At 38.7% G+C, this 16384-nt stretch overlaps 1 protein-coding gene across 5 annotated transcripts in view; it reads left to right on the top strand.

Annotated features, from left to right (window-relative positions):
* bptf (bromodomain PHD finger transcription factor) overlaps nt 1-16384 on the top strand; it is a 41935-nt gene that overhangs the window by 6676 nt on the left and 18875 nt on the right. For 4 of the 5 annotated variants that reach the window (XR_015851232.1, XM_088343214.1, XM_088343217.1 and 1 more), the window contains exons 3-21: nt 2322-2542; nt 2639-2803; nt 2922-3071; nt 3963-4133; nt 4990-5075; nt 5239-5591; nt 8231-8362; nt 8470-8599; nt 8689-8824; nt 8893-9150; nt 9326-10742; nt 10845-10969; nt 12168-12296; nt 13340-13493; nt 13750-13858; nt 13939-14191; nt 14758-14888; nt 14966-15023; nt 15101-15339. Coding sequence is in view for 4 of the 5 variants with exons in the window: in XM_088343214.1 (XP_088199340.1) it covers nt 2322-2542; nt 2639-2803; nt 2922-3071; nt 3963-4133; nt 4990-5075; nt 5239-5591; nt 8231-8362; nt 8470-8599; nt 8689-8824; nt 8893-9150; nt 9326-10742; nt 10845-10969; nt 12168-12296; nt 13340-13493; nt 13750-13858; nt 13939-14191; nt 14758-14888; nt 14966-15023; nt 15101-15339 (4417 nt within the window). In the remaining variant the exon portion in view is untranslated. The remainder of the gene's footprint in view (nt 1-2321; nt 2543-2638; nt 2804-2921; nt 3072-3962; nt 4134-4989; nt 5076-5238; nt 5592-8230; nt 8363-8469; nt 8600-8688; nt 8825-8892; nt 9151-9325; nt 10743-10844; nt 10970-12167; nt 12297-13339; nt 13494-13749; nt 13859-13938; nt 14192-14757; nt 14889-14965; nt 15024-15100; nt 15340-16384) is intronic. The other variant, XM_088343215.1, reaches the window with a different exon arrangement.

Genomic DNA, 16384 nt, shown 5'->3' with positions numbered 1-16384 from the left:
GCACAGGTATCACATCAAACCAGAAGTCAAATTTAAGAACGTAGATTCCTAACAGCTTTACCAAAAATCAAGTCAGATAAATGTCCTCACCACACACGGTACGACTTGAGGATGGTATTTTTCTGTTACCTACCACAAGAGAAAGCCAGGGAGATCGGTTCAGTTCCAGCGCTGCACATGCATCTTTGAGAATTGCGTCCCTTGAAACTAGTTATGGACATTATTTGTTATCACAAGAGCCTCGTTGCATATGAGAGTGAGCAGTTTTATGTGTTTGGTGTGAAAAGCCACATGCAATTACCATTGCTCTGTTATCGCTTAACACAACGTCTTGAAGTTGTTGTCTTGAAGGAAAACAAGTACGCTTCCAGTAGACCAGAGATCCCAAATCCATGTGCTAAAACATTTTTTTAAAGACCCGCCTTAAAATGAAAGTTAGTTAATATTGTGGCTTGCGTAAGTTTGATAAGTGTGCTACCTCTGTTCTAATTAGTTGGCCTGGGCTCAAAATTTGGACCAATTCACTCATATATGTTGCCACAATGACATCGTGTGCGGGCTAAAAAAAATATATGTAAAAGGTGAGTACTTATTGTGGAAGAATCAGGTCTTCCAACATCACCCAGACCCTCTGGCAGCCAGAAAGCGAGAGGCAGCAAAAGGATGGTGAATAACGGTTGTGGGACAACAAAAAGTTTGTGCTTGTGCTATCCTCTCTCCTTTGACAAAGCCTTTTTTAAGGTCACTTTTAAGGGACTTGTGTATTATATGGCACTTCCTCGTGGTAAAAAAAAACTCATTGCATTTTATTTGATGCCTCTTAGTCCGCCATTTTGCTGCCATGTGTACAACCTAAAACCTTATGAGAAATGGTGCAGTTTGGTCACTTTGAGTCTACGTAGTCTGTATTGCTTTCTATCAATCGCTTTCCGTTGTTTTACACAATACAGCAACATTTAGTGTTCAAATGTTGCAGTGTCCCTTCAAGTATAGCTGCAAGTCCTCTATGCTTATTATCAAGTCATGTCTACTATCGAGAGGATTTGCAAAAAGACTGTTGAACCTGGAAATATTCATGAATGAAATTGGTTTGAGTATGATGCGAGATACTTTCCATTCAAATTGTGTTATGGAATTTGTTTTTCTTTTGAGTTTAAAGCAAGGGCCGGGAACCGTTTTGACCCAAAGAGCCATAAAAGCAAAAAAAAAAAAAAGAATAAATATATATCTATTTATTATATATATATATATATATATATAGATAAAAGAGAGTCTCGCACCGTATAATTTAAGACAAAATTCAAGAAACCACCAAACCCGCTCTCCAGACAAAAGCTAATTTCCAGCACATCACTGTGTGATGTTTGATGATTTGATCAAACCTATGAAAAAATACCAGAGCCGTTGTCTCATATCAATATAAATCCATCCATCCATGATCTGCACCGCTTGTCCTCATTAGGGTCGCGGACTGCTGGAGCCCATCCCAGCTGTCTTCGGGCAGGGGACACCCTGAACTGGTTGCCAGCCAGTCGCAGGGCACACAGAGACAGACAACTCGCTCGCTCATTCACACCTAGGGACAATCATTTGTGTCACCATTTCTTTGGGCAACCAAAAAGGTTTTGTATATACAGTGGGACCTCGGTTATCGCAGTTAATGGGGACCAAAACCACCCGCAATAAGTGAAAATCCGCGAAGTAGCGGCGCACCTAAAAAAATATACATATATATTTTATTTAAATTTTATTTTATTATTATTATTTTTTAGACCCGGTTAATGGAGATCAAAACCACCGGCGAAAAGTGATAATCTGGGAAGTAGCGACGCCGCTTCAAAAATGCTAAAAAAAAAAAAGATTACTTTTTTTTTGTTATCATTTTATTTTATTTTTTATTTTTTTTAGACCTGCGAAGCTCTGAATCCGTGAACATGGAACCACAAAGTAGCGACGCCCCTTCAAAAATGCTTTAAAAAATGTTTAAAAAAAAAAAAAAAAATTATTTTATTATTATTATTTTTTAGGCCCGCAAAGCTCTGAATCCGCGAACGTCGAAGCGCGAAGCAGCGAGGTCCCACTGTACTGTGTGTATGTAATATATATATATGTGTGTGTGTGTGTGTGTGTGTGTGTGTGTGTGTATGTATACATACACATACACACACAAACATGAACTACAATTTTGTAATATCTGTCTGTTCAAATACTAGTTTTTCACTAACACCCAATCGTGCATTCACATAATGTAGTGGTTCGTATATATATATATATATATATATATCAGTTGTCTCATGTGCTTGTTATTACTTGCTTGCCAGTGAAGAGGACGGAGAACACAAGAAGAAAAAGATCTGGTACTACAGCACCAGAGTCCAGCTAGAAGAACTCTTACAGTGCCTGGATAAAGAGTACTGGGAGATGGACCTTTGCGCCAGTCTGGAGGAGATGAAGGATGAAGTTCAAACTCACATGGACATCACAGAGGACCTTACCAATAAAGCTCGCGGAAACAATAAAGCCTACCTCACTGCTGCCAACGGTAGGGAGTTGGTCTTAAGTGGGCCCACTTGCACAATACATTCCTAATGAATTAATTCCTACATTTACAATTTGTGATGTGCTTGCTCATTGATAGATATGATCACGGGACGTTTGAAGCTCAAACAGGAAGCAAAGAGGCAAGCACAGGAAGTGAATCTGCCAGAACGAACAATTTGTGAACAGACTGTGGGGGATTTTGCACAGCCTGGCGATGAAGAGCACAGACACACAGAGGCCACAGAGAAAATTGCTTCACCAGGTAAACCTAATAATGGCATGCAAATTACTTACCATGCGGCAACTCACTTCCATGCAGTTTATTGTAAGAAGGCAATACAATGTAAATAAAAACACATTCAAATATTTATGTACAACAGCAGCCGTCATTCCAACTGGTGCCCCTGAGACTTGCACGTCTGATTCTAAATTCAGCCCAGCTCCCCAGGACTCAACTGAAATTCCCGGTCCAAACATGGATATCAAAAAGGGAGAGAAATATCCTGCAGTGGCAACACAGGAAAGCACAGGTACTCTTAAATTCACTCTTTGTTGTCATGGTTTGCACCTTGCTGCATCTTTAGAGATTGCTTCAGTCGTAAATGACAGACAGATATTACAAAACTGTAGCCATACCCTTTTCTCTTTGGGCTAATGTAGGGCACCCTTGAAAATCATTAATCATTTTTGGCCTTTTAGTTTATTAGGCTTATTCTAAGCTGTTCATTACGTTGCAAACAGCACTCTGCTAACATTGGTCTGCTAACTATACTTTTCATTCACCTTATCTGACAGCTACTGCATTCTCCCCTGTTCATCATTCATCTCCCTTCCAAACAGGGGTGGGCGATATGACAATAGAAGTTAGTTAAGGACTTAACCATGATGACAATCTGGAAAAAGCATCAAGATCTTTAAATTGTCCATATGAACATTGTTGAAATGAAATAAAATGATCTGCATTTATATAGCGCTTTTCAAGTCAAGACTTCACAAAGCGCTTCACATTTACCAATAGCGGCCATGCAGCCATGTCAGGCGCTAACCTCCTTATTGGGGGTATTAGGGGTTCAGTGTCTTACCCAAGGACACTTCGACATGTAACACGGAGGAGCCGGGATTTGAACTGTTATCTCTTGATCCCAAGCACTCTACCTCCTGAGCCACTGCCGCAGTCTTCTTTCGCAAATTATCTTCTACATTTGCCAACTTGAAAAGCCTTAATAGGTTATCTTTTAAAAATGTCACAGGGAGCCAATAAGCATGCAAGTTTTACTCTCCTACCATCTTTCTGCTTGCTAACAAAGGACCTTCTGGCAAATAACCTGCAAACCAGGGTTCAAGCGTATGTGCTGGAGCCCTTTGTATTGCAGTAATACTTGACTGTAGCTCAGTGTTGCTACAAAGTTTTTTTTCTGTAGATGACGATGCAAAAGCAAAGCCAAGCAGTGAATCCATGCAAGCACAAACCCTTGACCAGCATCCAGAAGCAAGTAGTTCGGTTTCGAACAAATGGACTTCCTTGAAACCAGAGCAGCCAGATCTATATGAGAAGTCCTCTCAATCTTCTTTTACCAGCCATGATGGGATAGGTAAGTGAGGGTGCACTCCTGTTTCGTAAGCAATACGACTGTGGGTCTTACTGTATGTTTGTTTTTTGTTGTTAAGGTCACTGGATGAAATATTTATTTCAGCCAGGAACCCTAAAACGGCACAAAGCTTTTTATGGTTTGGGATATTAAAAAAATGCCTTGAAACGAAAATTTGGGTTCAAATCCGAAAATGTGTATTGCTAATATGAAATACCAAAACAGCAGAACCAAAATAAATTACCGCAAAATGAATAGATAATAAAAATACCATTTTAAAATAATAATTGACTGGCATATTACTAGCTGCTGATTTTAAAGATGTATGTTAAAACAAAAAAGGCATAGAAGTGCTTTAACAAACATTCCTATCAGACAAGAAAGTGCAAGAAAACTGTTAAGAGAACTTAAATGCAGATAACACGAATACTGTAGGTTCATCCTCAAACAGCAAAGGAATCTCACCTTTCATTGTAAATACATGTTTTGTGGACATTTTAGCTTGTAATAGACAGTGAAATAATGAATTAAATTGTCGCACTTGGCTTTGCACCAGCCTATAAACTTGGAAGACAAACTTATTAAATCTCACACAAAAAGTACATGTTTACAAATGAAAATTGCTGAACCGTAGATGGTTAGCTATGTAGATTTAGCATGCAAACATTAGCCAAAGTATGACTAACAAAAACGTGACGCAAAAGAACTTTAAAGAAAATGTTATGTTTGTAAAAGCTTAAATTACAGGTTTGTTATGTAATGGAATCAAAAAGAATGTTTGAAATAAGAAATATTACATCCAAGTGGGGCAACGTTGTTTCTGCACTAATTTCTATGTCATCCATCTTCCGATTTTCAGAGGAGTGTAATGAAAATTCGAGGCACCACAGTGCAACTGGATCGGTACTGGAATCTAAAAATCCAACTTCTGGAAAAAGCAAAGAGGTGATGCACAAAACCCCCATTTGAAAACAAAGGATTTATGATTTGTTGTGTAAAACTCAATTTCGTGCATTGCATAACACCTACATTTTTAAAGGAAAAGATCAAATAAAACAGGATATTTGACAATATTTTGCTGAAAAATGCTTTTTCTGCTTTGTTTCAGTCATCCCCTGTGCAATCTGAATGCGAATCTACACAGTCCGGCTTTTTCAAAAGTGACTTTGCACTGAACTTGAACAACTTGTTTAAATTGGGCCAGGAAGGTAAATATAGGGTCTACCACAACCAGTACAGCACCAACGTCCTAGCTCTCAACAAGCATCAGCACCGGGAGGACCATGACAAAAGGCGCCACCTGTCCCACAAGTTCAGCTTGACGGCTGCTTCGGAGTTCAAGTGGAATGGCTCCATCTATGGATCCAAGAGCCAAACTATTTCTACCCTGCGTTTCAACATCATCCAGTTGGAGAGCAACGTCCCACCACCGTTTATGCACCTTAACTGGGCGTCACACAGGTTAGAACTTTTAACAGTTTACCGAAAAAAAACTACCACACCTCAGTTGACTTTTGTATGTTTTTACGCACCTAAAAAACGAAATAATACCAAGGTTTTTAATTGGGTGTTTTAATGTCAGTTAGATTTAAATTCTGTTGAATTGACTTTTCAGTCATGCTTGAAAATCCGTGCAGTTTTTGTGAATCTGAAGGAATTCAGAAAATAAGAGTTTGCAAATATCTGCGTAAGAATACAGCTTTACACAATATCCTGATTTCAGATGTTAATAGTTTTTTTTTTGGGAGCATGTTTTTTTTCAGACACTGCAAAGCTTTTTTCATTGTTAATACGTCACCGTATATGTTGATTTATTCCGTCCTCTTTATTGACATTTTAATGACCATAAACACCAACGCAGTGTAGTGTGTAACCCCTTCCATTACTGTAATGTTCTGACTATATGCCGCAATTTTTTTCACACAATTTTAACCCTACCCACGGCTTATGCAGAGTTGCTGCTAATGTATGCATTTCTTACCTAACAGCGGCCAGTGACTCCTAAGCAGAAAAGCAAAAAGTGAAGAAGTAGTTTAACATATGGCAATGCTCTTTGTAAATGAATGAAATAAGAATAAACTGAACCTCATCATGGAAATTGCAAAAAGAAAAGCATATGACGCAGCTTTCAAGTCAAAAGTTAATGAGTTGGAGAAGAAAATCTCTGCTTGCGTGTAAACTGCAAATTGATGAATCGATGATGAGACACTGGAAATGCATCTGGAGCAATGTAAAAAGTAAAAATATAAAGCTTTCAGTGGTAACAAAAGCTGGTGGCCTGAACTGCAACACATTCTTGAAGGCTGGATGAACGCAAAAAGCAGGTGTCTGAGGTGTTTGCACTGTGCAGATCAGTGAATTTTACCATTGTGTTTTCTTAACCAGTAGAGCTGTCATGATTAGGAATTTCTGGAGACGATTAATCGTCACACAAATGATCACGGTTGATGCATATATTGTCCATAAGAAAAAAAAAATCCCCCCTTCATCATATGCTACTATGATAATAGTACTATGATCAGCATAATATTACATATACTGTACACCTTAATGAACAATGTACTGGTCAAGAAAAATGATCAAGAATTTTTGATTGACTTAACATTCTGTTGCTTTCATTATAACAAATGCAACCATGCAGGATTTCAGCCCGTTGGAATAAAATGTTTTGAGAAACAATGCACAAGTGAGGTCAGAGGTCGTAAGATCTTTGATTCAACTTTTCAGTAATAAAGTGCAAAATCAAACAAAATGAGGTGCACAGATGAGAAAAGATACTCTCATTTCAACACACTCTCCTAAAGTGAAGACAGCAGCAGGGCAGATAAATTTCTTATTTCCTTCGCTGCAAGATTTTAGAGTTGAACACATTTAAAGTAAATGTAGCTAACAGCAGCAGGCAAATGTCTCTTTTTTTTATCGTTCTTAGGCTTTTGAAAACAGACTGGTAAACCGTAAAATGAGGCGTGTAATTAAGTAAACGTACAGTTTCTCTTAGAAACTAAAAAAAACGACAGCTATTGCACAACTACATCTTAAGCTCTGTTAACGTGACATACAATTGAAAATTATCTTGTAAACTTAAAATTATTTTGCCTGGCAGGTCATACAAATTATCAAACTTATGGAGCATGTCTGAACAATGTTTGTCAACCGTATTGAATGGCGTTCATTTCAGTAGCAACGTACAGTGTAATACAATCTGTTAGCGTGCTCCATTTTACACATATACTTGTTTGTATGTTGTGAATTTACGTATATCCAATTGACAAGCTGCAACCCCTGGATTATTTGCCATTTTTCCTTTGTCAACTCACTCAGCGAAGTGTACCGGGTGACTGGACTCCAAATGCTGCTTGACATTAGTTGTGTTGGCTCCTTTCACTGGCCCCTTCGTGAGACAATGTTCACAGACTGCTTCTTCTGTATTATGGGGCTTACCCAAAATGTGTCCCAAATACTAAAGTGGTGTGTGGTTTTGAAAGTAAAAGTTGCACCGCCATGATGACCACATAACAGATAGCCGATGTTGTTTACTTACGCATGTGTGTCGCTACGCGTTGTCGTATAATCGTCATTTCAGTCAAGGGTGGTTACAAAGTTGGTGTAAAGAAAAAAAGACTACTCGCGAATGTGAAAAATATTCACGAATATGAAAACAGATCGCGATTAGACGAATATGTCATATTCGCGACAGCTCTATTAACCAGCCTTGTTAGGGCTGTGTCACTCGTGTTGCTGCTGGGTTTTATGCTGTGTGACTTGTTTTCCTGTATCTCAGTGCCATTTCACCATATGTGTTGGTTGTTAAAACTTGGAAAACACTTTTCTGTCGTTATTTGTAGGTCTTATCTTTCAAAGTTGGCACACGTGTATTATATTATAGTCTATTACGAATTATGTACGTACACAATGTTTTTCCTTTGTTACTGTTTTGGGTGCGGCCTATAGTCAAAAAATTATGGTAATCAAATTTTTTAAATGGGGAAATACAGCACATTGAGACATTCCAACCGTTTATAAAGCTTAATGGCTTTTGTCAGTATGACTGAAAAACATCTGTTGGCACATGAGAATAAAACTGTGTTATTGTTTTCTAGAACCAACTGGAACAAAGCAGTGCAAATGTGCAGCAAAGCAAGGGAATTTGCTCTGGCCTTGGCCATACTGGAGTGTGCCATCAAACCCGTTGTCATGCTGCCTGTTTGGAAAGATTCTCTTGGTCACACAAGGTAACATATATATTAATACCACAGGATCTGTATTGCATCAAACAACTCATATGTAACCTGTGGCTCTAAATTTGGGAGCTTATGAATTGGAAATTTTTCTGCCTCAGGCTACACCGCATGACGTCCCTGGAGCGTGAAGAGAAAGAAAAGGTGAAGAAACGTGAGAAAAAATTGGAGGATGAAGAATCGTTACAGCAGGCCACATGGGTGAAATACAGCGTCAACATCAAACACCAGGTACCAAATCATCATCATCACATTTGCAGACCACTGAACAATTGTGAAGGTTTCATTTGCGTATTTTATAATGACGTTTGTCTGGCCAGGTATGGAAACAGAAGGGCGAAGAGTACAGAGTGACTGGGTATGGTGGCTGGAACTGGGTCAGTAAGACACGTGTACCACGGTTTGTCCCTAAATTACCAGGAAATACAAACGCAAACTACCGAAAAGAACTCAATGGTGAGTAATAAAGTCGAAATTATGTCCTACAGATGCAAGTTGCATATCTAACTATGTCTTCAAAACAGCCAAGATAAACAAGGAAAGTGCTTCTTGCACAAACAAACAGGAAAATAAAGATGAAACACAGGTCACTCAAAGTCCATCAGAGGACAAGGAGCCGGTTTCCATTACCAGTACTAAGTTATCCCAAAGTGCCTCCTCAAAACAACAAGAGGCATTGCAAGAGGAAATGAAGCCTACAGAAGAGGAGCAAGAAAAGACCGAAGAAAAAGACATGGAGGTTGAATCCAGTATTGGTACCGGTCCATCAGATAAAGGAAAGGGTAGGTAATACGTTTGTTGGTTGATATGTTGGTAAACAGTAATTACTTAAAAGTACAAAGTTGAACAAAGTATCTTGTCATTCGTCTATCAAAGTTAGATATGGGTTTATAAAAGAACGATGGAGAATGACTTATGATTTCAATGTATCACAATCGAAATTTTTGTGTATTCTAGAACATGCTAAAATCGAAAGCCCATCTTTACCTGCTGTAGAACCTGTCAAAACAGAGCCAACCCAGCAAGTCGACCCACACAAAGATGAGCCCGCTGCACAGAAGCCTTTATATGACGTTGTCAATGTCAGCGAAGGATTTCATTTGCGAACTGCTTACAAGCAAAAGGTAAAGCCTTCTAAATTGGATGGACTGTTGGAGCGGCGTGTAAAACAGTTCACCTTGGAGGAGAAGCAGAGACTGGAGCGGTTGAGAAAGGCAACCTTGCTGTCAAAAATGGTTTCTGCAAGATCTACCTCTGTAATCAAGTCTGAAGCCAAACATCTACCTGCTGTCAGTCCATGTGTGAAAGTTGAAGAAAAGGAAGTTGACAAAAAAGATAAAATTACCATTGTTAAAAAGCTTGACTTTGGTCAGGAAAACAGTGAGGAAAAAATAAACTCCGATAACAAGTTGGACTCAGCAGTCAATCACTGCATTCAGACAGAACCCAGTCATGACCACCGAGCTGCTGTAGTTCATAGCAAATTGAATGGAGAATCTACGGGAATAACAGGTCTTAATTGTAAAGAGTTTATTAAAACTGAACCAATAGTGAGCCAGGCCAAACTTCCAAATCAAGAAGTGGATTTAGTGGGAGACAATGCAAAGAAACGTGGGTATGAGGAAATGGAGCAAGGTAATAAGCAGGCTAGTGGCATGATCATGGAGGCTGACCAACGCAAAACCATTGCAGAGCAAGTGAATGGAGACACTGGAGTCTCTTCACACTTGAACAGTCAATTCCAGGGAAATGACAAAGAGCCTGTCAAACCGCTAGTAAATGGAAGTCTCTCCCAAAAGGACGACAGTCATCCACCTCCCTCAAAGATCCCTAAATTTGAAAACCACATGACTGATACAGAAGAGATTCAAACTTTAAGTAATAATAAAGATGCTCCCAGTAGTAACAACAGCAATAGTACGCAAAATGCATTGCAGTCTGGAAACACCCAAACATCTGGAGCAGATAACACAGTCTCTTCCACTCCAACATTCTCAAATAATCTGTTGCCTGAAGTCTCCAAAAATTCCAAGCCCACCAGTTGTGATGTTACGAGTACAAAGCTGGGTAATGCTGCCTTACCTACAAGCAGCTCCATGACTATCAGCAAAGAATACAGCACCAGTAGCAGAGTGAGCCTTCTCAAGTTCACCAAGTGCAAGAAAGCAAGATCAGGCACAGCCTTGCCATCCTATCGCAAATTTGTAACCAAAAGCAGCAAAAAGAGCATATTTATCCTACCTAACGATGACCTCAAGAGGCTTGCGAGGAGAGGAGGTTTCAGAGAGGTTCCGATCTTCAATTACAACGCCAAGCCATCGCTAGATATATGGCCCTACCCTGCACCTCGGCCTACCTTTGGAATCACGTGGAGGTTGGCATCACAGAGACATATTGTGCACCTTAATTGTGACATTAAACAGGGAATATTTTCTTTTGTTTCTTTATACAAATTCCCTTATTTTTCTCTGTTTAGATACCGGCTTCAAACAGTGAGATCGTTGGCAGGAGTTAGCTTAATGCTAAGGTTACTCTGGGCTTGTTTAAGGTGGGATGACATGGCTGTGAGGACCTCTGCTTCGGCCGGACTAACACGCAGAGGTGGGAAGCAAATTGTTTTGTATCAATTACCTTCTCTACTGGTCTTTCATGAATGGCTCATTTGCTTTTCGTGTGGTACATTGTCGGCATTCAAGATTATGCTATCTAGATTTCTTTGAAGGCTCTCTGAATCAACAAATAGATTTACAGGATTTTAGACGCATGAATGGATGGATTGGACAAAAACGATGCAGTGAATTTTTGACCCTAAAAATGTTTCCCCCGAAAATAAACAAAAATGCAATGTACGGTTTTAGCTGAGAGAAAACATAAAAATAAAACAGGATTCCAAAAAACGACAATTTGATAACGTCCCGTCTGAAGTGGAACAAGCTGTTTGAAGCTGGCTTTCACTCAGTCAGGAGTTTGTGCATGATGTGGCTTTTACTTTTCTCTTTTCACCTAAGAAGAAAATAGTTTGAGGAGGTTGTCATATCGGGTGCTCTGCCAAGGTTCTACCAACGAGACATTTTCTCAAAAGTTTGAGTGTCCCTCTGCTTATACATCTTTGTTAGCCGCTAGCCAGACTAATGTTTACGTGCTAACACCTAGGCGCTCATTTTCTATAACTGAGCAGTTTAATTCGTAAACACATACTTAGCAAATTAATTCTTCCCTGAAGTCGACTGTCTAGCGCTGAGCGACGTGCGAGGAAAATTTCAATTATTTATATTTTGTATACCGAATATGCCAGTATCAGGGCCTCATTAGACTTTAACTACGGTGCCATAATTATCATTATCGATACCTTCCTCACATTTTTTTATCTACTGTCCTAAACATGTTTTCATCTACTGTCTCTAAATGCTAAAATGCTCCCAAAATATGTCTTTTAAAAGTGATAGGCATTTAATTCTGCAATCACAAGCTATTTATATTTCTGTCGTAACCAGCCACTTACTAAAAGCACTAAAACAGATCTGTCAGCAGTTTTACTTCATATGTTGCACTTTATTGTCCCGCAGGAATTATTTTGTTTTATGAGAAGTTTAAATTTAATACTTAAAACATGCAGCTTTTAATATGTCTGTTAGCAATTTTCCTTTTTATTTTATGTCTTCTAACCAAGTCGGTGTAAAGTAAAAGTTTTTTTTTTATGTGTATTTTTTTCACTGTTTCAGTATCTGTTAATTTTGGCGCCAAATTTACATTTTGTTCCTATTTGAGACTGTATTGAAATATATTTTTCATCCCCCAGAAACTACAGACACAGATGTCACAACAACAGAGATCATAAAACGCAGAGAAGTGGGGCCCTATGGTATTTACTCAGAATACTGTATAAGGAAGATTATCTGTCCACTTGGGAACAAAGACAATGCAAGAGGTAAGAATTAGGTATTTTTGTTGGTTAGAGAGTGCAAGGCCATCTGCACGAAAAGGAACACAACGTGACACATACCTTGTGGGGTTGATTTTTTTTTTTAATTAAGAGCTGCTTTTAGGTTAAGCGGGTGAATGTCAAGTAGAGGTAAGATCGGGCCTAAAAGAATCCATGGGTACATAAGCCCGAACCCTGCCGAACCAGACTGATTAACTTGATTTAATGACCGAGCCCAAAGTAAGCTTGAAGCTTTACCTCGGCGCCTGAGTAAAACCGAAGCTTCACTTCGGCAGTGTGCGTACTCCGGCGCCGAAGTGCGCGTTTTGTTGCAGAAGTGCGTGTTTTGGCTAAAGCACGTGGCTTCAGGTTTACGTTGGGCCGAGTCCCTCAAATCAGATGTGCACTTAGAAATACAGGGCCGAAATGAACACTTTGACGGCAGAGTGCGCATTTTGGCGCAGTAAACTAAAATGAAACTGAGCGAAATGGCATGGAAAAGAAAATCAAAAAAAGAAATGCGAGGAGCCTGACCTAATGATTGACATGTTAAGCCAGAACCCGGCCCGAAATCTGGGCCCAAGATCTTACTTCTAATGTGAAGGGCTGCCAGTTTGCTACAAACTTGGAAAATCAAGATAAAATGTATTTGTAAAGCATTTTTACCCAATGAAGTGAAACTCAAAAGTGCTGTATAAAAGCGTTAAATGAAACAAAAAATATGACACTCCTCTTTCTTCCCACCCAATTTCCCTGACTGTGAAAAAAAACTAATACACGAAAATTGTGATGGGAATGATAGCGGCTGGCTGCAAGGAGTTACAAGTCGTCCTATCAACCAGTTTTCCACCCCATTCCCCCTTGACAATAAGACTAGGCTAAATGGAGCACTAAGAATGTTGGATATCTGTCACTCACTAATTAATTTACCATTTTAAACTTGAGTGCCCTCAGTTACGTTGCTTTGTGTGCAGATGAATATGATAGGACAAAATAGTAATAGGTTAAAATTAAACAACACTTAAAAAACTGTTTCTATTCAATCTCAGTAGAAACACCGACTCCACAAAGAAAAGGCCTACGATCGAGTGCCTTAAGGCCCAAGAAACAGGAGTCAACCAAACCAACTGGACCTATTGCTGTAGAGACATGGATTCCTGAAGAGGAGCTGGAGCTGTGGGAGATAAAAGCATTTGCTGAAAAGTGAGTTTCCAGATCAGGTAATGGTGTAATTGTAATCCTGTGCAGTCCTTTGAGACATTTTTATTATTAAGGGCTATATAAATAAATGTGACTTGACTTGACAGATCACCTATTAAGGAAATACTTGACTTTGGGCCTATGTCCTTGCTATGAGAGATATTTCAACTAGTTTGTGACTGAGGCAGTGGATTTAGGTACCTCAATAGAACACCATTTTATACATTTAGCTCAAATACTATTTTCCTTGTGTTCAAAGAATGGAAAAAGAGAAATCACAGGGTGTAGATTCCACAAAAAGAAGCGCAGAGGATGTCAAAGCGCATTTGGAAAATCAACTTAGACAGACAAGATTGGCTGCACAGAAGGTGAGCAGACATCAGTAGTCAGAAGCCAAACATTTGTTACAGAAGGTCTTCATATTAGTATTTGTGGTAATGTTTTGTAGAAGCGCCTTGAGCAACATGCCATCTCCACACCTGTGACATCACCAAGCGACATCAGCACCACAACAACTTCCTCATCCAGCTCCTCATGTTCAGTTAATCAGCCTGTGTCCACTAGCCAGAGAACAGGTCAGGTCACATCAGGACCCAAAATAGTGTTGAATTCCAGATCGGGCTCTCCAGTCACTTTACAGCAAAACAAGAACCTCCACCAGTACTTTGCATCCTGGGTCAGGCAGGGTCAGAGTAATTCAGGTAAACTTTAACAAACATCTTCCTAAAATGTGTATCTTAACAATTATTGTTGTTAATCTTAAATATAGAATGATTAATTGTATTACCAGTTTTGGTCATTGAATATCAGTTCCTTGCTTATCCTATTTGTGCATGAATCCACAATATTCTTGTTTGTACAGGACCGTCTCAGATAATGTAAATATTGTTATTAAAAAAAAATATATTTTCTGTAATGCAATCGAGAAAAAAAAACAAAAATATATTATATTTCAGATCCTTTACAAATCAACTGAAATATTTTAAGTATTTTATTGTTTTAACATGGCTGATTCTGGTTTAAAACATACTGTTACACTTTTTCATATTCTAATATTTTGAGATGGGATATTTGAGTTTTTGACACAATTGACAATATTAAAACAATATGAATATTTCAGTTGATTTGTAATACATCCAGAATTTGACTTTTTTAATGCATTACAGAAAATGGATAACTTAAATATTCCAATTTTCTGAGACGGTCCTGTATATAGAGATTGCATACCGTGTATACAAGTGTTTTTGTGTCCTCTCTTTTGTGACAGAAGAGCAGAAGTGTACCAGCATTTTCCCATCTGGGCCACCTGCAAACCTGAGAACGTACAGTACACTTCATCCTACAACTGGCAATATAAACCTCAGAGCTACAAACTCTGCTTCTGCTATGCAACAAAAGGTATTTACCGCCCTCATTTGAACTTTCTTTAAGCCTTTTTCAAATGAAGCATGATAAAGAATTTGTTGCCCCTCAAGACGGTGAAAGCAGCAACCCAAATGCAACCTGGACCAAGTTCTAAATTGGCCTCTCAAGGTGTTCTTTCAATTTTGGATTTACTTTTTGCAGACACCTAATTCTTAGAAAAAATAACTCCGGTGTTTTCTCTCAAGTAGCCCATTCAGAACAGGCCCAGATGGGCCACAGTCAAGTTGGATCTGCGGCTTTCTCTGAATCTACTCCTGTGCAAACAATTGAAGATCAGAGAGGTATAGCTCCTAGGCCGTCACCTTGTGCACCCATCACAACACCCGGGCAGCGTCCTGTAACACCTTCCCAGCCCAATAGACCACAGCAGGGTCAAGTCAAACTCACTATGGCCCAGCTCATGCAGTTAACACAGAGTGCTCAGGTGAGTGACGGGCCAGTTCAAAACTCAAAATGTTATACAGTGGAATATTCTATATTCATATAGGATTAAAATTGAGAATATAGCGTTTAGTTTTTCAGTCACAATGTAGAACACGCCATTGCACTTTGTTTTGATTTATTTGTTGTATACAGATTAGGGCTGCAACTAACAACTATTTGAATAGTCGACTAGTCATCAACTATTGATATGATTAGTCAAATAATCGGATAATTAGCAAGGTTAATTTGGCATGAAGTTGATTTAATTATTTGGAAAATTATTATGAACACAAGATAAATGGGTTTTATTGAACATACTGCAGATTTTGACAAAAAGTTAATACAAATCTAAAACCAATTAGGCACACTGCTGTCAGTGGAGACATAAATCCATAAATAAATGTATGTCCATTTTAGGGACAGGCAAATAAATAATACATTTAAATCAAATAAACATTTTGTATAACTAAACCAACAACAGGCACATTAGCAGCAGTAGAACAGTATATACAACAAACGTATGCATTTTGTGACATACATTTAGTGGTCAACTGCAAAGTCTGTCACTAAGGAACTTTAAGATTAGCAACCGTCTGAAATCAAATGGTTTAACTAATGACATTTGTCATTGATAACATTTTAACAACTTACGTTTGTTCTTTTGACTGTGTGCTTTTAATTGACAACAATTTCAAATACGTTTGTCAGGCAAAGTCACACAAAATGCCTCTCTGCGAAATATGCACAAATTGAATGTACAATGCATGTCATCAGAACTGTACAGTGGAACCTCGGTTCTCAACCATAATCCGTTCCAGAACCCTGTTCGAAAACAAATCTGGTCGATCACAGAAAATCGTTTTTGCCATTAAAAGTAATGTAAAATCATTTTAATCCGTTCCAACACCCTAAATGTTTACTAAGAACGTAAACATGAAGCTAACCCAGGCTAATCGTACGTTCGCGTTAGCGTAATCTTCCGTACGAAAGATTACGCTAACATGAACGTGTAAAAATAAAAAAAAGGATTATGAATAGGATTTCTT

This window comes from Urocampus carinirostris, chromosome 1 (assembly GCF_059441175.1).
Source record: "Urocampus carinirostris isolate Australia breed hairy pipefish chromosome 1, RoL_Ucar_1.0, whole genome shotgun sequence".
Taxonomy (NCBI): Eukaryota; Metazoa; Chordata; class Actinopteri; order Syngnathiformes; family Syngnathidae; genus Urocampus; species Urocampus carinirostris.
Note: the sequence above shows the minus strand (reverse complement) of the source record. Positions and strands in the feature narration are given on the sequence as shown.